The 23,113-nt window shown below is 35.1% G+C and overlaps 1 protein-coding gene across 1 annotated transcript in view; it reads left to right on the top strand.

Moving 5' to 3' along the window:
• Positions 1-23,113, top strand: part of LOC138690925 (uncharacterized) — a 125,824-nt gene that overhangs the window by 85,435 nt on the left and 17,276 nt on the right. The window contains exons 7-9 of the mRNA XM_069821080.1: positions 12,005-12,225; positions 16,601-16,799; positions 21,118-21,317. Coding sequence (XP_069677181.1) covers positions 12,005-12,225; positions 16,601-16,799; positions 21,118-21,317 — 620 coding nt within the window. The remainder of the gene's footprint in view (positions 1-12,004; positions 12,226-16,600; positions 16,800-21,117; positions 21,318-23,113) is intronic.

Below are 23,113 nucleotides of genomic sequence, written 5' to 3'. Positions count from 1 at the left end.
TGGAGTTACCTTAAAGAACGAGTTTTCCTGACACATCCAACAATCCTACTGCAACTGAAAGACGCCATCTCGCAAGAAATTGCCAATATTCGAAGACATTATCTCCAAAATGCTGTACATGGTGTCGCAGAAAGAAAGCTGTACGTTGAACAAGAGAACAGCAAACATCTTCCCAATGTTTTGTAAACTCCGTTGTTTGTCCAACACTGTGATGTTTTTGTTTTTTCCCTATCTCATATTATAATATTTATAGCGGTTTAATGTTGCAACTGAGTTTTGAAATACCCTATACTCGTATATTATTTAAAGCAAATGTCGTGTAGCTTCTTGCCACACAATACCTCATTTATGTATTTTGTGGATCTCCTTGTCATAACTGTCTGTTACACGGTGTTGTTCCTTCAGCGATTTGTGCTTCTCTAGTCATCAGTCTCTGCGGAGTTTTACAGATCAATAACCTTGATGGGTGGTAGAACAAGCACAGCTCTGCATTTTAAACGCATTTACACCAGGTTTTAGCCGTTCGAGCTGGGGTACTTCCCTTGTAAGATAATAATTGCTTTATATGAAATATTTCATTGCGTGTTTTGGTAAAGCCACTGATTGATTCCAATATGTTTAGTCACTTTAAGAGAGCAGTGTGTTATGATAATATATGATTGAAAGAATTTTAGTTTTGTCCTTTACATATGGAGAAATTTGACCGAAGAAATAATTTTTTCATTCTAAAAAGGAATTTTAAAAACACTGATAAACTTTAGGACGTGTTCTATTGACTAAACTCACGCAAAAGTAACGGAAGTATTCTTAGTGTTATCGTTTTCTAAATGTCAAGTTGAAAATATAAATCATGCCAAATATGTTGTCTCTATGCCTTTTACACTGCTTACATAATTCGACTTTCAAACTTCCAGCGCATGATCAACTGTCGATAATCGACAAAAAAAAATTAAAGATGCAGTGTTCTTAGGCATATCATTTTGAAAGTACCGAGTTCAAGAAATATAAAAAAATTATTCGTCTTCATTCTTCCTCTATTGCTTATAAAGTTCAAAACATAAAGTTTAGGACGTGTTCTACTCATTAAACTGAGGTAAAAGTATCGGAAGTGTTCTTAGTCTTATCGTTTTCTACGCGACAAGTTGAAAATATACCCTCTATGTTGTCTCCATTCTTACTCTACTGCTTATAAAATGAACTGATAAATTTCAGACGTGTTCTACTGATTAAAATCAGTAAAATGTATCGGAGGATGGAGAGTTCTTAGTCTTATCGTCTTCTACTTGTCAGGTTAAAAGTGTACCCTCTATGTTGTCTTCATTCTTACTCTACTGCTTATAAAATGAACTGATAAATTTCAGACGTGTTCTACTGATTAAAATGAGTACCGGTAAAAGGTATCGGAGGATGGAGAGTTCTCAGTTTTATCGTCTTCTACGTGTCAAGTTAAAAGTGTACCCTCTATGTTGTCTTCATTTTTACTCTACTGCTTATAAAATGAACTGATAAATTTCAGACGTATTCTACTGATTAAAATCAGTAAAAAGTATCGGAGGATGGAGAGTTCTTAGTCTTATCGTCTTCTACTTGTCAGGTTAAAAGTGTACCCTCTATGTTGTCTTCATTCTTACTCTACTGCTTATAAAATGAACTGATAAATTCCAGACGTATTCTACTGATTAAAATGAGTAAAAGGTATCGGAGGATGGAGAGTTCTTAGTTTTATCGTCTTCTACGTGTCAAGTTAAAAGTGTATCCTCTATGTTCTCTTCATTCTTACTCTACTGCTTATAAAATGAACTGATAAATTTCAGACGTATTCTACTGATTAAAATCAGTAAAAAGTATCGGAGGATGGAGAGTTCTTAGTTTTATCGTCTTCTACGTGTCACGTTAAAAGTGTATCCTCTATGTTGTCTTCATTCTTACTCTACAGCTTATAAAATGAACTGATAAATTTCAGACGTATTCTACTGATTAAAATCAGTAAAATGTATCGGAGGATGGAGAGTTCTTAGTCGTATCGTCTTCTACGTGTCAAGGTAAAAGTGTACCCTCTATGTTGTCTTCATTCTTACTCTACTGCTTATAAAATGAACTGATAAATTTCAGACGTGTTCTACTGATTAAAATCAGTAAAAAGTATCGGAGGATGGAGAGTTCTTAGTTTTATTGTCTTCTACGTGTCAAGTTAAAAATGTACCCTCTATGTTGTCTTCATTCTTACTCTACTGCTTATAAAATGAACTGATAAATTTCAGACGTATTCTACTGATTAAAATCAGTAAAAAGTATCGGAGGATGGATAGTTCTTAGTTTTATAGTCTTCTACGTGTCAAGTTAAAAGTGTACCCTCTATGTTCTCTTCATTCTTACTCTACTGCTTATAAAATGAACTCATAAATTTCAGACGTATTCTACTGATTAAAATCAGTAAAAAATATCGGAGGATGGAGAGTTCTTAGTTTTGTCGTCTTCTACGTTTCAAGGTAAAAGTGTACCCTCTATTGTTTTCTTTCGTACTCTACCGCTTATAAAATGAACTGATAAATTTCAGACGTATTCTACTGATTAAAATCAGTAAAATGTATCGGAGGATGGAGAGGTTTTAGTTTTATCGTCTTCTACGTGTCAAGTTAAAAGTGTACCCTCTATTGTTTTCTTTCGTACTCTACCGCTTATAAAATGAACTGATAAATTTCAGACGTATTCTACTGATTAAAATCAGTAAAATGTATCGGAGGATGGAGAGGTTTTAGTTTTATCGTCTTCTACGTGTCAAGTTAAAAGTGTACCCTCTATGTTGTCTTGATTTTTACTCTATTGCTTATAAAATGAACTGATAATTTTCAGACGTGTTCTACTGATTAAAATCAGTAGAAAGTATTGGAGAATGGAGAGTTCTTAATCTTATCGTTTTCTACGTGTCAAGATGTAAATATACACTATACGTTGCCTTCATTATTACTCTATTGCTTATAAAATGAACTGATAAACTTTAAACGTGTTCTACTGATTGAAAAGAGTAAGAAAAGATGAGAATGGATACTTCTTAGTCGTATCATTTTCTACGTGTCTAGTTGTAAATATACGCAATATGTTGGCTTCATTCTTACTCTATTGCTTATAAAATGAACCAATAACTTTAGACGTGTTCCAGTGATTAAAATGAGTGAAAAATATCGAATGTTGCAGATTTCTTAGTCTTATCGTTCTGTACGTGTCAAATGTATAGTATACTGTATATGTTGCCTTCATTGTTATTGTAATGTCTTATAAAATAAACTCTAGAACGTGTTGTATTGATGCAAATCGCTGAAAAATATCGCAGCATACGATGTTCTTAGTCTTATGGTTTTCTAGATATAAAATTAAAAAATCTTATATCTCTAATCTCTTGTTTTCAACCTTTCTCAATAGCTTACAAAATCCGACTGATGAACTTCCAAGGCATGTTCTACTGATTAACCTTGGAAAAATATACCGGAAAGTTTGCTATTCTTAGTACCGGTATTATCGTTATCTATTTATCAAGTTAAATACACAATGCCCGGAATGTTGTCCTTATTCTTTCCCTCTTTCTTACAAAATTCAGTTGATAAACTTTGAAAACGTGTTCTACTGAATAAAACGAGGAAAATCTGTCGGAAAATACAGTGTTGATGATCTTATCGTTTTCGATAAACAGTGGAGTCTAGTCAGTTCTTCATGGCTCGTGATAATTTATAGCCCGTAACTTTCTATTTTTGATAAAATTCTAATGATAAATTTTAGGGAATTTTTTCTACTTACTACTATACTTTTACTACGTCATACTACTTTTTGACCTATAAGACGGCACGGATCGACGTGTTTCAACCAATCATAGGTGCTTATCCCTACTATTTTATCACCTCCCTAGCATTTGTTTCTTTGTTTTCCAATATTTCAAACTGCAGATTGTTTACGGTACCGGTAGTAAGAAACATGTCTTGCGATCATCATTTGTTTCCCGCATAGATAGTGAACTGAAAATGGCGGCTCCGTTCAAACGTTTTGGTGAAGCTAATATTAGTGAAATAGAATTTTAGCAATTCAATTAATTTTTTGTATTAGAATACTTTAATTTTGTTCTAATCTTTATACACTTTCTTCTAATCGTGAAATCGTATATTAAATCCCACTCGAGTTCTGATTTTCTCTAGATAAATAAAATGCTATAGTGAGATTACTGTTGATTCAACTCAGGAAAATAATATCGAAAGACATAATGTTCAGGTTCTCAATTATGTAGTTTCTTATTCTTCCTCTATTCTTTATAAAATAAATTTGACTGATAAGCAATAAGTGTGTTCTACTGACTAAATTCAAAGGAAGCTATTGGAAGATGTTTTGTTGTATAGAGGCCAAATCATACGCCCAATTACATCTTCGTTCATCACTACATACGATTTATACATAGCCTACTGCACATTGTTCCCCCACTGTTAAAAAATCTATGGCAATCTTCTAACGCGCAGTCCATTAAATGACTGTAACTAAAAATATCGGAATAGGCTATGTAATGTTATAATATTATGTTTCAATGTTTTTGAAATATCAAGGAGCTAAGAATCGCCGAATTGTGTCACACGCTATTATCATGGCTTGCGGCTAGGCCTATAGTTTTATTAACAAATCCTAACCTCTTTTATATTTTGGAACACAATTTCTGGCATTAACTTAATGAAATATGTAAATAATATTACGTTCTAAAACTGTTTTACTGTGTTCCATTAAAAATGAACGCTTCAAATTTTAAGGAATTTTTATCAAGATTTCACGACACTGTGTTAAAATTATTCTTAATTCCTTTTTCCTACGCTTATTGAATTAATATCTGCAGTCAGTAGTTTTTTTTAGAAATAAGTTAAGATTTCTAATTTTTAAAATGGTGATTGTCTCCCAAACTTATCACTCTCCATTAATTAGTCACTGCTATACTAAATACTTAAATCTCATTCATGTGACAGATAATTATAGTGTCAAAATAAATTATTCTACATCATATTTTCGAATAAACTTGTTTCTATTTTCAAAGCTATTATCAAGATTTCAGATTAAAATAGCAAGAATTTCAGTGTATATGAATCCATTACCCAACTGCAAGAGAAGAAACATTTTAATTGTATTAACCTGCACAAATTCTATTTTTGCATTTTAATTTTTTCGTGATGCAACAAAATTTCAAAACTTAATACAGACCTCACTAGTAATGATTTATAATTTTAATTTAGCAATCCTTTCTATGATACTAAGATCTTTGCAATAAAATGAGTTCTATGACAATTGATAACATAATTTATAATAGCTTTCAGAAAAAGGAAAGAAAACTTGTAAATCACTCACCAATAACATGATGTTAAACTCTGTGCTTACCTGAAAAGAAAAGAAAAAATACTGAATTAATGTCTGAAAACACACGGAGTATATATATATATATATATATATATATATATATATACACACACACACACACACACACACACACACACACACACACACACACACACACACACACGCAATTATGGACATCCGATTACTGCAATATTTCTGGCAGGATTCATTCCTTAAGAACGCCTTGGAAGGGCCGTTGGAATGGATCTTGTGATGCGTGGTCAACTTGGCGGTATGAACTTAGGGCGGGGAGGGTAGGGGGGCCCCATTAGGTAAGCGGGTGAGGGGTCACATGCGGTTGATGGACTGGTATATCTCATCCCATAAATTCGGGGTGTACAACAGGCCTCAGTCGCCGACGTTCAAAGGGTCGTCCCTAACCCGCCCCTAGCCACCGTTCACTAACCTAATATAATTTACTGTAGGGCGTTTGTTGAAGTGATTTCCAGCCAAATCTTTCAACCGTATTTCGCACCTATTGTCCAGTATGGGAACGAGCGTTATCATGGACAAGGAAACGCCGTTTGATAGCATTCCAAGGCGATTCTATTTGATAACCAGGCTTCGAGACTTCGGACCCAATAGATCAGTTCAGTGGGGAATTCGCATAACAGCGTTCTGTGTATAGTGGTAAAGCGTACAGTGGGTGGGGGTACTGTAGAATGAATGACAACAAATACGCAAAGGAAAACGCTCTGGTTTTGAAGGTTCTGACGAATAATTTGGTTTTTATACAAACCTATTTTCAAACTGTGTCTGCAACTATTACACGATTAGAAAAGTCAGAGCAAGAGATGCCGGAAGCCCTCAAATTAATTTAGAAAATGATGCAGAGAATTAATGAGACATCAAGTACACCCGTTACTGAATGTGTAAAACAGAAGTGGAAATCAATTTTACGTAAAAATAACAGATATGGATCATTGTGTAACATAAACAGCAAATTAGTGGACATAGAGTCACCCGAGAATAAAGGACTGTCTCTTAGAGACTGCAATGATGTTAGGTTTTTTTCGTTTTGCTCCTATCAGGTCATGCGACGTAGAGCGCAGCTTTCCACAGTACAAACTTTGGCAGATAACCGAAAAAGATTTACGTTTGAGACACTGAGAATGTATCTTGTAGTAGGTAGGCCTACATTGCAATTCGGTACTGTAACTGCACTTCCTAAAGACGACCAATAGGATAAATGAAAAAATTAAAATTGCTACATTATTTACACCATTAACACTGTGTATAATTAAACACAAATGTTTATAAAAGACAGGACAACTAATGCTCTTCACATCCTTTTGACATTGTCATTGTGTAATGTATATTTACTTTCAGAATGTACAGTTGTCAAAAAAAAAAAAGTGGCCGCACTCGTGAACAGCGAATATTTTCAAAGTCCACTTCGGGTCGCGGCGATGTTACACGATGCATGTGCTTGTACAAGCAGTTCCCGAACTAGGAAAGTATTCCATGTCTGCGCCTCGTAGGCCAGCGGTAGAGTGCTTGTTTAATGATTCAAAGGTTGTGGGTTCGGGCCTTCTTCAAGTTTTCATTTTATTTTTAATTGTTCTTTAGCGATGTAAATGCTATTCAAATTATCATTTATATTCAGTTATCGTTCTTTATGGATATCACGTTATTTATATTTTGTTATCGTTCTTTAGAGATATGAATAAAATTCAAGTCATCATTTGTATTCTGTTATCGTTTTATAACGATATGAATAACAATTATTATTATTGTATCTCCAATGGTGGTTAGCCCTATTTTACATATGTATGTTAGGGCTATAGTTTCATACACAAAAAAGATAAGCATAAAGAGAAATGGAAAAGAAAATTAAATTAGCTTACGCGATGTAAACAAAACATAAACAAACCGTAAATTAGGCATTGCGATTGCAAAATAAATATCAGGTATCAATTTGAAACATACAAAAACATTAACAACACACATACGTAACACTTCTATAACACAAATACGCAGCTTTCCGTACCATACATCATAAATTAATACACAATAGTCACACAAACACAATCAAACTATAATTACGGCATTGCGACGACATCAAGCATCACATAACTGACTCACATACATAACAAATCAAGCATCCGTTACAACACATACACTTTAACATAGTAACCACATTTTTAAAAGTTACAAATTTGGCTCCAAGAAGAATAAATAGGACACTGTTACTAGTTACTATTCTTCTACAATTTCTTAAATAAATCTGTAATAAATCTGTGAAATTCCGATATGAATAATATTCACGTTTTTTATATTGTTATCGTTCTTTAGCGATATAGATAATATTCAAGTTTTCATTTATATTCTGTTTTCCTTCATTAGCATTATAAAATAATATTCAAGTTATTTATATTATTATTGTTCTTTCGCAATATAAATAATCTGTATTTTATGTAAGTAATTATTATAACACAAATAACCATCTTTCTTTGTAAAATAGGTTATTTTATTTAGATAATTAAATAAGTATTATATAATATCTTACATTAATTAAACAAACCGATATTTATCATTTATATTGTGTTATCTTTCTTTAGTGATACTGTATAAATAATATTCTAGTTATTTATATTGTAATCGTTCTTTAGCGATATAAATAACATAAATTTAATATTAGGTTTGGAAAAATCCAGTTGCATAATACTGGTATTAGTTTTTCTTTTTGTATTATTACATTATACTATCTTCAACCACAATAAAATGAAAAGGAGTAACGAGGAATTGAACCTGAGACGTTGACATCTAAATTCCGACGTTCGTCCGGTGAGCTACGAGGGCAAAAGTGTGGAAACATTTTCGGAAAAATTGGCCCAATCACACTCTAAGATTTTCTGATGATTCTTAGAAGCTAGTCCAGGATGCGGGGGGCAAAGGCTAATTGAGATTTCCCGGTCTCTGATCGGGTCAAACATCCTGATAGAATTAATATTTAACCCTTGCCGTGACTTTCGGTGAAGTCCGGAGGGCCCAATTAGTCCTCATCTCCACGCTTGGGTCCCCTGGAATTTAATAGTCTAAGATGAGAAAGAGATAGTGGTGTGCGGAAAGCAACGGGATGTTACCGCATTTAGGCCTATCCTTCCCAAGAAAAACTGCAAACATGAACAAAGGAAGCTTTTAATAGAAGAAGAAGGATATTCTGCGGACCTCTGGAAAAAGAACTAAGGAAGAGACTAGTGAAGTACTTTGTGTGGAGTGTGGCATTGTATGGGGAAGGAACATGGACATTACGACGAAATGAAGAGAAAAGAATTGAAGCATTTGAAATGTGGATGTGGTGAAGAACGGTGAGCGTGAAGTGGACAGACAGAATAAGAAATAAAATTGTGTTTGAAAAAGTGAGTGAAGAAAGAATGATGCTGAAACTGATTAGAAAGAGAAAAAGGAATTTGTTGGGTCTCTGGTGGAAAAGAATAATAGACGACATTAGGATATGTGGATCATATGCGGAGACTAAGAGGATGGCAGAAAATAGGAAAGATTGGAGATTGCTGGGTTTGCAATGAAAGACATGCCCATGGACAGAACACTTATGTATGTGGGTATGTTCAGAATGCCTGGAATATCGTGTCTAAGAACAGTCGCTATTTGCAAAGACTAGTCGATTCCATGCCCACTCGACTGCAAGATGATCGAGATAAGAGGAAGATAGACTAAATATTGAATTGTGGCTTTTTGTTTTGTTTTTTGAACGATTAATTGTTTGAATGTTTTAAGGCCGACGCCAGTAAATTTGTTATGTTTATGCCACGAAAGATATTTTATTCAGAATAAAATCTTTTTTCTTTCCATTTGCAGCCACAATATCATAATGATAATGATAAAGTCATGGCATAATATATTAATGAACCTGATGTTAATTACTAAAATAATCGTAAAAGAGAAAGGAGCCATTAGGTATAGTTTGTCTCTCTCAAAAACGTAACAAAAAAGGACATAAAAAGCACGAGGTTGTAGTCGAACGCAGGACCTCATGAATAAGAGGTCTGAACGCTACCATTGTGCTATCGAATAACACACAGTATACTTCAATTATAACTGTAGATATCAGGCAACGTGTTCCAACAACATGTAACATCGCCTGTCTCCGAATTGTAGCGAAGATACCCGAACGGAACTTTGTTTCAGGAGAGCGGCCACTTTTTCTTTTAACAGCTGTACATATGTGTGTGTTTCTCCATACTACCGTACTGTACTCTAAATAGCAACGTTGTTACCTCAACACATCTCTACCTTTCACTACCTGCAGCGAGTCAACAACCTATAGTGCATGCACAGTAAACTTATTGTATCGGGTCCAAAGTCTCGAAGCCTGTTGATAATACACCTCACTTATGCAAAATGTCTTCACAGCGCTGCGCACTGATTGTGGCCCCATGCTAGAGAAAGTCAAGCAGTGGGCCCTTCCTGTTGAAGAACCTCATCACGACTTTTTGACAGTGGCTTGCGTTCCTCTCAGAATTTCTTGTGCTCAGCACACGTGAATGTGACATGCTGTGTTCGCCTCGCCGTGCACGACAGATTCAATGTTCTCCAGGGAGGTCAGCAGTTAAAAAAAAATAACCACGCCTCTCCTCTTCTTTATTCGCCTCCATTTTAGATGTTCTTATTTGTTATTTTACGACGCTTTTCAACTGCTATGGTTATACAGCGTCTGAATGAGATGAAGGTGATAATGCCGGCGAAATGAGTCCGGGGTCCAACGCCGAAAGTTAAACAGCATTTGCTCTTATTGAGTTGAGGGAAAACCCCGGAAAAAACTTCAACCAGGTAACTTGCCCCAACCAGGATTTGAACCCGGGCCCACTCGTTTAATTGACTAGACATGCTAACCATTACTCCACAGCGGTGGACTCCATTTTAGATGTTGGAATAATACTCGTATCACTAACGTTCAGATTTTTACAGCAGACTTGATGACAAAAGATTCTCAACCGAATAATAAGAGGCATTTCCCATATTTATTCTGTGTTTAATTTCCTCCCGACTATAATTTATATTTGTTACTGTTGCTCCAAGATATATGAATTTCTCCACCTCTTCGAAGGATAAACCTCCAACTTTTATAGTTCCATTTCGTACTACACTCTGATCACGCGACATAATCATATACTTAGGCTTTTCAGGATTTACTTCCAACCCAATCTCTTTACTTGCTTCAAGTACAATTTCCGCGCTTTCCCTAATCGTTTGTGGATTTTCTCCTAACATATTCACGTCATCCGCATAGACAAGAAGCTGATGTATCCCGTTCAATTCCAAACCCTCTGTGTTATCCTGAACTTTCCTAATGGCATATTCTAGAGCGAAGTTAAAAAGTAAAGGTGATAGTGCATCTCCCTGCTTTAGCCCGCAGTGAATTGGAAAAGCATCAGATAGAAACTGGCCTATACGGACTCTGCTGTAAGTTTCACTAAGACACATTTTAATTAATCGAACTAGTTTCTTGGGAATACCAAATACAATAAGAATATCATATAAAACTTCTCTCTTAACCGCCTTTTTGAAATCTATGAATAACTGATGCACTGTACCCTTATACTCCCATTTTTTCTCCAATATCTGTCGAATACAAAAAATCTGATAAATAGTCGACTATTACGCCTGAAACCACACTGATGATCCCCATTAACTTCATCTACATATGGAGTTAGTCTTCTCAAAAGGATATTCGACAAAATTTTGTACGACGTCAACAAAAGTGATATTCCTCGAAAGTTACTACAGTTAGTTTTGTCCTCCTTCTTAAAAATAGGTACGATTATGAACTCCTTCCATTGTTCTGGTACAATTTCCTTTTCCCAAATTGCAAGTACAAGTTTATAAATTTCGCTAGAGATTGAGGGTTCTTGAGAATAAGGTTCTTAGGAAAATATTTGGGGCTAAGAGGGATGAAGTTACAGGAGAATGGAGAAAGTTACACAACGCAGAGCTGCACGCATTGCATCCTTCACCTGACATAAGTAGGAACATTAAATCCAGACGTTTGAGATGGGCAGGGCATGTAGCACGTATGGGCGAATCCAGAAATACATATAGAGTGTTAGTTGGGAGGCCAGAGGGGAAAAGACCTTTGGGGAGGCCGAGACGTAGATGGGAGGATAATATTAAAATGGATTTGAGGGAGGTGAGATATGATGGTAGAGACTGGATTAATCTTGCTCAGGATAGGGACCAATGGCGGACTTATGTGAGGGCGGCAATGAACCTCCGGGTTCCTTAAAAGCCAGTAAGTAAGTAAGTAAATAAGGAAGTAACTAAGTAAGTAAGTAAATAAGTATCACTAACGTTACTTCCAGCGGAAAAAAAAAGATTGTCCATCGATTATTGTGATTCCACGTCTCCTTCCCCACACGTCATTATTTGGTACAAAGAGGTGTTACCAACTTTGCTCTCTCTCTCATTTTGCATGTTGTCCTCTTTTCATTTGACTGTACATCAAATCAGATGTTTATCGTGGTTAAAAAAATATCCCTTACATGCTACGAAAGCTTCATAAACAAATTGAAAGTAAGCCTATGTACGAGTATTTCTTTATTCATATTGTTAATGCGATGTTGTTTAGGTATGCAAAAACTGGATGGCTTGCAAGGGCGTTTGGTGGTCCGCGTTGTGCACCAATACGATGAAAATGGCGCAATGTACGACTATGATTTGCCCGAACACGTGATTATAATGCAGGACTGGATGGACGACACAGCCGACAACCACTTTCCTGGTCTTACGGGGGTTGACAAGGGACAATATCCCAAGGCTATACTCCTGACGGGAATTGGAAACACAGTGGCAAGTATTTATTATTATTATTATTATTATTATTATTATTATTTTTATTATTATTATCCAAAGACAATTGTTGTGTTTGTAGTTATAACGTGGTGCAGTAAAACCTTGTTCATCCGGACTAAACTAGGGGATAAGCTGACCGGTTTAAAGAAAGTCCGGATTAACTGAAATAACCTAAAAGAACTGTATAAAGTGCATTAAAACTCCGTTTACAGCAACAAAACACGTTTATTATGGTATATTTATAGGGCATAGGCCTAAATACACTATGCAGTATAGGAGAATGTGTAATCCATAATATTTTGCTTGTATAGTTTACTTACTTTAATACAAATTTTTTTTGGATTTTCTTTATTTTTAATACTGTAGATATAATATTGTAATTATTGTAATTCCTTAGTTGTAATGTATAAAAGTAAGTCTTAAAAGAAGGTTCTTTAATTCCCCCCCCCCCGGATTAAGCGAAGTCCGGCTTATCTGGATCCGAATTAATGAGATTTTACTGTACTTTGGTTGGTTGACGAAAAACTACAGTAGTATTAGTAATATTACTCTATAAACAATCCTCATTCATGTGTAGTGTGATGTATTTAAAGCAAACTGGATTGTCAAACCAATGTAAGGAGATTCTCATATAGGATTTGAGTTTAATAGTACAAAAGGTTACGAATTGAAAGTAAAATTTCCTTAACTCTTCACGTAAAAATTCCTTAACTCACCCGTGTAAACTTGTCTCATCATTAGGTTCTTAAAATAAGCACATAAAAGGGCGATTTACTAACAAGTAGACGGCTATGGAAATGCTTCGGGTAGTTTAATCGAAGAAATGGAATTCCATGCCTAACAAATACATTTATTTCTCGACAGTCAATTCAATAATCACTCCATACATTTGACAGATATTATTTTTAAACGTACCGAAAGAGGGGTAGCAGTGCAAAGGTTGTCCAGGCATACGTTAAATAGAGCAGCGATGCATAAAACAAGTACTTCCTTAATATGTGGAAATCAATGCATTATAAAGACATTAAGTTTTCAGAGATGCTAAATGGAAATGATTCAACACTAATTAGAGCTCTTCTGTAGCCCCATTCCGCAAATCCAGGAAATTTTCCTCCAGACTTGCAGCTAAAATCAATTGATCTTTCTTTCACATACTTCACTGCTGAAATGTACTTACAGGTTAAAATTATTGATTTGTTAAGATTTTTAGTATGCATTGCATTATTTTTTGTACATTTATAGAGTTACCATTGACTATAGCAAAGAAATAAAGATTTATCCTGGACCATAGCGAAGAAAGGAGTGCTTTCGTAAACGTAGTGCAATAATATCAAGGTGTTTCCATTGGATTACATTATTATTGTGTGTCAAAATATTTGGAGAAAATCATCGGTGGGATGTTTAAGATAGGAAGGTATCTGAGGCGAGTTGAGTGGGATATTAGAGAGTTTTCGCACCCTCGTTTCCCGCTAAACGTCTAATGTTATGTTCACTTCAGTAGTGACGTATTTGGTTACATGTTCATGTTCGTAAAACTTCGAGAATATCGTAAGGTATCGGTGCACGTATTCCTTTAACATTAGGATCTATTATACAGGGACATCATTCTATTTTTATTCGATTTTTATTGTACCTGAGTTTTTTAATGTACTTCACTCCCACCCCTTCTACTAGTAAAATTCCACACATCCTCCACACAGAACCAAGGCCGCATATGCAGTCAAAGTCGCCTTACGGTCACAGTAAACAGTACTGAGTTAGTGAGTATAGTATGTTTGAGAAATATGTTCGCAATTTCCAGTGACGAAAGGGCTTTCAATATTGAATCATATTTTCGCACAGTTCCTGTCGTCCGTTTTCCTACGTCGCATACCGGTTTCCCCCACCCGCTTCTGCTCGCCCCTCTGTAAACGCTAATGACTGGGCTGTCTTAGTTCTTTTCTGAAAACATTAATTTCTGTTAGGAATTGGACGTCTATGTAATATTATAAAACTGTTTAAAATAACTTAAATAAAAGGGTCTCGTTAAATAATTAACTGTCACGTGATTCCCCCACCCTTTCTACGCCCCTGCGACATAACCACTTGGACGGACAGTAGATAGCATGTCTGAGTAATTTTATCTTTTCGGATCAGTCAGAAGTGAAGACTGAATTTACAGTACGTGAGGAACTCTATTGTAGGGTTGATACAGAATTATTTCAACATAAGTTAGGTACTAGTACGAAGGACATAACTGGTAATTGGAAACAGGTACAATAGTCTATAGTGCAATAATATGCACAAAAGAACTGAAGCCTGCATAGAAATGAATGGCCACCATTTTTAAAAATGTGTTTAAATATCCATATTATGATTATTTTTCAATTTAACTTCAATGTGCTGCAGACAGTATAATATACACTGCATAATGAATAAGTTCGCATCAATTCGTGAGTAAAAACACTTATTGTTAATACTGTACTGCAGTTTGATTAAACAGAAACCTAATGAAAATTATCAAACTTAAAGTCGCGATATTTTCTTGTTTACGTAAATGGATGAACTACTTTTCTTCCCTCCTATACCTAGTAAAGTGATTTGTTTGTATTTACCCCTGTATCATAGAACTTCAGTCGTGGAAGAGGGTAGCAAACTGTGTTTCCAGTTCTCAACAAGTTATAACCTTATTAATATTAGAAATGTTAGTAAAAATAAAATGATGTCCCTGTACAATATTTCGCCTTCCGTTAAATTATTTATCATATCTTATCTCCTATGACAGTCAATCAATCGAACTGTAATTGTTTTTAAATTGATAGCTCAATGTCTAAGGATAATATAGAAAAAAAATCGAAATGAAAATATCTTTTGAAAAGTGAGAAAAAATACTAACTTCGATGTGATCTGTTCACAATAGACATTTACACCTTCAAAAGTTGGTAAGCGGCAAACTTTTTATTTTTTTAATGTTAGATAAGGAGTCAAAGCGAAAGAAATGATGAGAAAGAATGAAAGTTATCTTAAAAGAGGTCGCTATTCAAAATCTTTACTGGTCTCAGAGTTACGGCGAGTTAAACGGAGTATTATCTCTTGGCGGAGTCGTCACGACTCAAATTTTTGTCTATTGGAATCTCAACGAAAAATTTTTTCCTGAGCCTTCTTGTACTTCGGCCTGAATAATTAATCCATCTTCATAGATGAATATCGTCCACAGTGGTAAATCCCATGTTTTAACAGCGGTAAACTTCGTTCTCGTGTACGTTATCCGTCTAGAGATAACGGGCACGCTACTCATATGAGTTGAATGGCTCTGATTGGCTCTTTCATCAGTGACGTCAACACAGTGTTCACCGTCTATCGTGCTGGGAGGTGCAAAAACTCTCCAATATATTTCGTAGTGATCATATAGTGTCGCTAGTAGAGATGAACAACGATCGAGAAAACCAGACTAACAGCGCCCGCAAAGCCGAAGACCCGCACGACAATGTATTACGTCGCGTCCTTGACGTTGTGAGTCTTCCGAGAATCGATATTGATCATCTCCCGAAGTCCCAAAGTCAGCAGTTGTTCAAACCTGACTGAAATTTTATCTACTTTGGCAACTGTTATATATGTGTAAACAATCAAGTAGCCTATTTGAAACATCATCTCTACCTTTCAGTGTATAATAATCCGTTCCCCAGTCTTTATTTAATTACTAGGCCCTTATTAAAAGGCTAGGAATTTTCTTTTTATATGTTTAAGATCAAGTGTACAATCTCAAGTAAAAATAAATTAATGTCATATTTTATGGTTCTTAGAAATGAAATTTTATTTCGGAAATGGTTTTTTTTATTTATATAACCATAGGTAATATCATATAATAGAACCAGAACATTTTGATAACTAAGATACTGTTCTGTTTTGTCTTTTTGTCTCATTTACACATTTATGTTATTTACTTCAATGATGTATGTTATTTAAAGTTACGAAATCTTTCCACGCCGACCAAATGCTACTCGTATTTCGAGAATGACGAGCCGAGACTCGAAAGACAAATGCAGCGAACACAGCGAGCTTGAGCGGCAGTTAGTTTTGTTCATCTCTAGTCGCTAGAGTGATGTGTCACGATTATGAGATTGTTTTCAATGATTCAAGAATGTTTTCTCTCCCGTGTGTGAAGTGGAAGGATATCTAAGTTTTACCAATATACCATTTACTCAATAATGTTTTATAACACTTAAAAATAGCTGGATCATAATGCCCCACCTTGCATTGGCTGTGGTGGCAAAAAGTACTAAAATATAAAATCTTATTTTCTTATTTCCCCTTGTACCTGTAACTGAATACTACAAGATTGCATGATCAAACAATTACTGCTAAAATGCTTATTTTAACGTATAATTTTCAGGTTAACAACGCCCGCACCACTACGCCATACCCGCGGATCAATGTCGAGTATGGTAACAGGTACAGGATGCGTATCGTAGGAGCTACGTGCACCACCTGCCCCGTGGAGTTCGCCGTCCAGGGCCACAGAATATTAGTCATAGCAGCTGACGGAAACGCTATAACACCCATACGCGTCACTTCTATTGTCTTTTATTCAGGTGAGTTCACAGTTGCACAAATTATTTGAAAATTTATATTTAACAACATTGATATTGGTACTATGAAGCCCGACCATTAAACTAGCCATCTATAACAGAATCTAATTTTTTAAACATTTTTTTTAAATCTCGTAAGAATAGTAGCTACTTTATGTATCTATAATATCATTGTCTCCAACGTGAAAATACCTTCTCATTAACTATAACTTACAGTATGATTGATACGATTGTCCATGGAGTTTGAGCAGGCTGGCTCTCGGCAAGACACAGCGTAAGAGCCGAAACTATACCACTCTCTCGTACGGAAACAAAAAGCCACGACTGTACAACACGCGCGCAGAGAAATCAAGAACAGTCTATGATTAATAAACGGAATAAAAAAATAATCTGCCTTACCGTATTACTATGCGAACAAGCATAGAAGAAATGCCGAAATATAAGGTAGGCGCTCACTCACCCAAACGGATTCGTTCGGCACTTTCGGACTTTTATTCTTTGCATTATAATAAATGGGGCATCGCATACATTTGGACGTATCACCAATGTCTCCATGATTGGATTCCTTCTATAATTTTCGCCAAAGATTTCCAATGGATTTCCGTAAGGGTCAAGATTGAAATAAAGAATGTCACGAAAATTATGACAATTGAAAGACCTCCAATCGCGGTAATATTGGAGGTATAAATTAAATCAGAGCCTGCTGTAAGTCAGTTCATCTATTATTTGTAGATACACATATGCACTCTATTGCTTTTCAAGATGTGTTTGTTTATTATTTTTTTTTTGTAATTAGTTATAAACTTGTTTCTTTTTAGATTATAAATTTATTTTAAAGTTTTCAATCATATGATTTATCATTTTTGCAAAATTATTATTTGCTAATACATCTTACAGAAGAAATTTTATGAACGTTTTCGCCTACGGCATCATCAGATATTCAAAATGTTACAACGAAATCTAAACGTAAGTCCAATAAGGTGTTCATAGTAATAAGATTAACAATGATTTGAATAATTAATCATGAGTTACATGTAATGAAATCTGATATTGGTGTGGGAAATGCTCAATTTGACTAATTTGTGTTGTTTGTCCGACTTGCCGAAAAGTGAAATATAAAAATATAAAATATGAATGTAAATTACATAGAAATCATGTTACATTTTGTTAAATGTCACTATTATATAAGACATTTGGGGAGGCCGAGACGTAGATGGGAGGATAATATTAAAATAGATTTGAGGGAGGTGGGATATGATGATAGAGACTGGATTAATCTTGCTCAGGATAGGGATCAATAGCGGGCTTATATGAGGGCGGCAATGAACCTGCGGGTTCCTTAAAAGCTATTTGTATTGTATTTGTATTTCATACAGTACATTTTAAATAAGAATCCTGTTAATTTGTGACACCAATACTTCATTTTAATTCATTTGATTCTTAGTTTACTCTACTTTGTTATCAAGTAACCTACAAAACTTTCATTTTGACTTCTTATTAATATTACATTCTTACTAAACAGATTACTTCACTTATTTTCACTTTAAGTAGGTATAATACCTATTATATTCGTTTCTTGGTAACCAGTTTTAGTCATACGGAGGTATAGAACATATCGTTTCCTAAATATTTTATCTAAATATTGTTTCTTTAATAGTAATCTAATTAGTTTCAGACAAGTCTATTTCTGTGACCTATGTTTCATAATTACTGTGTTTATGTCGCGTCTTTTTCTTATTTTGTAATTTATGTAGCCTACAGTTACAAATTAGTAATATGCGTTACAAGAGCGGTATGTTGACGTTTTCATGTTCGAGGAAAAGATTGAAAAAGCGAAACGTAGTTGAACATGAAAACAAACATACCGCTCGTGTATCGTACATTATTTTGTGCGAAGATCGTTTATTACATACCTGAAAGAGGAATTTCTAATTAGTTGCAATGAAATCTCCACCTTGGTTTCTGTTCAATGACGGCAACTTTGGAAAACAAATATATCTATCTTCAACATTGTTGCTATAAAATATTTTCTGTATTTACTATATTCCAGCAGGTCGTGATATACGTCTGTCTTTTTTTTTCCCCAGTCTATAAATGCGAACTTAAAACAAACGGTAAGGTTATGTAATGATTTATTTTTCATTTTAATATTTTAACAATATTATTTATATAACATATTGCAGTAATAACATCGGAATCTGGAATCTTGTTGATTTTTCACGGCTTCCCTAATGTTACTTGCATTACAAATGCAGTAACTTTTGTGGTGTTGTAGAGTTTACTTAATTTTTGCAAATATTTAAAAACAATAATTAACAGTTCAATTTAGGTGAAATTGCAGTGGTAAGTTTCCAATTTATAATTATTACTATGTTAAACGTCTCTAAAAATAATATGTTAAAAGTCTAAAGCCATGTATTGTGGGTCCCTATCACCACGGCATGGCGCGTCCTCAGGTTGCGGATCAAGGAGACGGCCTCCAGATATGGAGGGTAGCTGTGAATATGTTGAATAAGCAGTCGCGGACAGTCGATGAGGGGTGGTCCTCCAGCTTGGGGGTTGGGCGAAGGGCTAACAACCCATCACCGTAAAAAACAGCTTGTTACGAATCCTTCAATGGATTTGAGGGAGGTGGGATATGATGATAGAGAATGGATTAATCTTGCTCAGGATTGGGACCAATGGCGGGCTTATGTGAGGGCGGTAATGAACCTCCGGGTTCCTTAAAGGCAGTAAGAATCAAAAGCCTAAAGCAGTAAAATGAATATGGCGCTTAAGCGGTAAGAAGAGGGAAATTGTTATGTGTGTTACGTTGGGAATACTGGATGTGGTATTTCACACTTACCGCGTATTGGTTTTGTGCGGAAAGCAAGCAAATACGCACGATCTCGCACAAAATAAGTGTTCTGATATTCTAACAACAAGTATTATTATTATTATTATTACTATTACTATTACTATTATTATTATTATTATTATTATTATTATTATTATTATTATTATTATTATTATTATTATTACAAAAATTGTTACAAAGTTCCTTTATAAATAGTATTGCCCTATATAACTGTTTATAGGCCTAAGAATAATATTACTTTTCTACAATCTAGAGACGATAATGCGACGTATTCTAATCAAAGTAATGTTTAGGTTTATCCTTCAGGCGAACATTTAATTTTTTCCTTGTTTGGCCTATGGGAGGACTACCTTGCCAGATACTTTGAAAACACTGTATTATTCTGTGTACACTTAACTTCAGAGTAAATATGTCTCGACTTCGAACTCTATAATAACGATAAAGAAGTATATATTTAAAGATTGTTTATACGCAATAAGAGATAATTTTCAATAGGAATGGGTGACTAAAAAAATCAGGAGCCAGTCCCTTTAGTGCCACATTTCGTCCAGACATGCAATGAAGAAACCACTCGAGCTAAGATAAAGATACATTTATTGAAATATATTAAAGACTATTAATATCTATGTAATGCAAACACACGCTCTCAGAGACGCTCTGAAACTATGTAGGACAATATCTTGAGGTGCGTAACAAATGTAACGATATTAATTTAAAAAGCACGTTCGAATTTTTTCCTACAACTGCTTTTGTTAACATTATGTTTTAGTCGTAGTGACATAAGAGAAATCGAAGTCTTAAGAATTTTGAACTCAATAAGCAATTCAGGCGCACATAAAATTTTTAGTCGCCAAGGCTACCTGAGGCCAGGAATTTGTCTACCTCTGATTTTTACAATAAGCAAAACGCATATGGATACTTTATACCTAATTAAAGTTTGGAATTAAGAAATTAAAATTATAAATTCCAGCACAAACTTGAAATAAAACGTATTATGAATGCGTGCTTTACGAGTCTCTAAAAATTACAGTCAATGATTGTAAACATTTCAAATGAACAATGTTTCCTTGTTTATGATAAAAAATGCTTTTCTCCTTTCCTAATGACGTGCTCACTACTAAATTCTTCCATTATACCACTCATTTCCAACCCACTAGCTTTGTTTTGTCTTCTTATATTCCCTGAACAGCAGACCTAAACTAAGGAGCGTTGGATGCCGTCAAGCTATACTCCATACATATCTACACTGTTGAGGGTTGCTTGGGGGCTTTAGTTAAACAAACGCAGAACTCTACTTCTCAGTAACTGTGCAAACTAAGCTATATCTCATGTCAATGGGTTTTAAACATGTTAGAAGTTGGAATAATATTATAAACTGAAGTGTTACTCGAAATAATGACAAAGATGTTCAGATTCTTTGAACAAATAAACAAAAATACAAATCAATCAAATAACATTTATTAGGAGAGAGGTACGACATCGTCCTGGAAGCTAGCCAGCAAGCAGGAGGTCCCTACTGGATACACGTGAAATCGCTGTCCGGTTGCGCCGCCGAAGAAATCTACCAGCTGGGGGTACTGCAGTATGTCAACGAAACCGGGGACAACAACGCAATACCCGCTGAACCTCCAGGATATGATGGCCTACAGTTCGAGAATCCAAGGGTAAGTATCAGAGATTGAGGTGGAATGTAAGGGGGAAAGTCTTCAGTTGTGCATTCGTACTGTTATCTGTCAAAACTGCGGAAATTATGGAAGTGAGTTAATAGTACATTATGCAACGAGCCTATAATGGTAGTAATTAAGACGAGAGTATGTTTGTTTATGAAACGAGCGCAAGCGAGTTTCATAATTTTCATACGAGAGTCTTAATTACCATTATAGGAAAGATTCATACGACTTTTTATGCTCGACCATATTTCTAACTTGAAATTATTCATAAACATTCATGTTATGCTTATCTAAGTGAAGAGCGGAACTGACCTAAATTGTGAGATGTGCGCAGACGCGAAAGTATTGGTTTTTTCCGAGGAACGAATGTCATTGACCTTAATATAATCCAGAGAATAACATGAACATTAATATTGATATAACCCGGAAATTGATTTAGAATTGAAAAACGAGATGACAAATTGAATTTATTTGAATATTATTTACAATTAACGCTAATTATTATAGTAACAGAACATAACCTTCTGCGACAGTATTGGATTTCCAGCCTCCGTGACGTTTCGCTAATTGTCTTTCGATTGCATATCCGAGAATAATCGATACTAGCGGTTTTATAATGGTACAATGGTGATTTCTCATTGGCTGAACAACTGAACTATAATGAATAGGTGTACTTTAATGAGGTGCATTAAAGGGCTACTACCAGGTGTATAATTACTACATATGAGCAAATGCTGGGTAACTTTCGGTGCTGGACCTAGGACTCATTTCACCGGCATTATCACCTTCATTTCATTCAGACGCTAAATAACCTAGATGTTGATACAAAGTCGTAAAATAACCCAATAAAATAAAATTACTACATTTCGGCATGGTCGAATATAAAAGTGTTATATAGGCCTACTTAGAGGTGTACGAAATACGCACGACGGGGTAATATAAACAAATCCGTGTGTGTGTGTGTGTATGTATGTGATATAGATATAGAGAGAGATAGAGAGGGAGAGAGAGAGAGGCAGAGAGACAGAGAGGAAGAATGGAGAAGACTAATGAATGTTCATCTTCTCACCCATACGAAGGCACGAAGTTCAGTTAATTTCACGTACAGTGCCCAGGAGATAGAGATGATACCAATGGATGACAGTATGGATGACGTTTTAGTTTCGCACATTCCATAGCGCCAACAAAGGGGACATTCCACGTGAAATCGGACATCAAAAAATCTTACTAATATGTAATTTTTCGAAAAAAAAATTATATGTATGAGATACTTTACTCTGTGAAGTCTGTTCTCGTTTAAGTCCATTACTTCTCTTGTTTCAATGCGCTAAATTTATGGTATTTCCGTAAAAATCGCTAGTTTCAAAGGCCATAAACTTGAAACGACTTATGATACGCATTCCAATAAAAGTTCATATTATAGCGGAGAGTAAGATTTTCGTAACTATGATACATCATATTATCGATAGTTGATAGACTTTCCCATGGAAAAGAGTAAACATACAAATATCAACTGATTCCTCTCTCTCAGAAGAAATTGGATGAATTATAATTTCGGTGTAGCATAAAGAAGTGCTCTTGTAAGAAAACAATTTCTTTACATTATATTAACTATGCCCAAGTCCCGATCCCGGTCATGGTGAGCGCACGCTTCGATTCTGTACGCGTGACGTAAACAAGAATTTTCCTACATTGCTAGCAGAAAGGCAGATTAGAGGGTACGAACATGGCATAGTTCTTATAATAGTCATAAACGTTAGGTCTTTCTTCCCGTCCAATTAAATGGAATG

Source organism: Periplaneta americana, chromosome 1 (genome assembly GCF_040183065.1).
Source record: "Periplaneta americana isolate PAMFEO1 chromosome 1, P.americana_PAMFEO1_priV1, whole genome shotgun sequence".
Lineage (NCBI taxonomy): Eukaryota > Metazoa > Arthropoda > Insecta > Blattodea > Blattidae > Periplaneta > Periplaneta americana.
The sequence above is the reverse complement of the archived record's forward strand: the minus strand, read 5'-3'. Positions and strand labels throughout refer to the sequence as shown.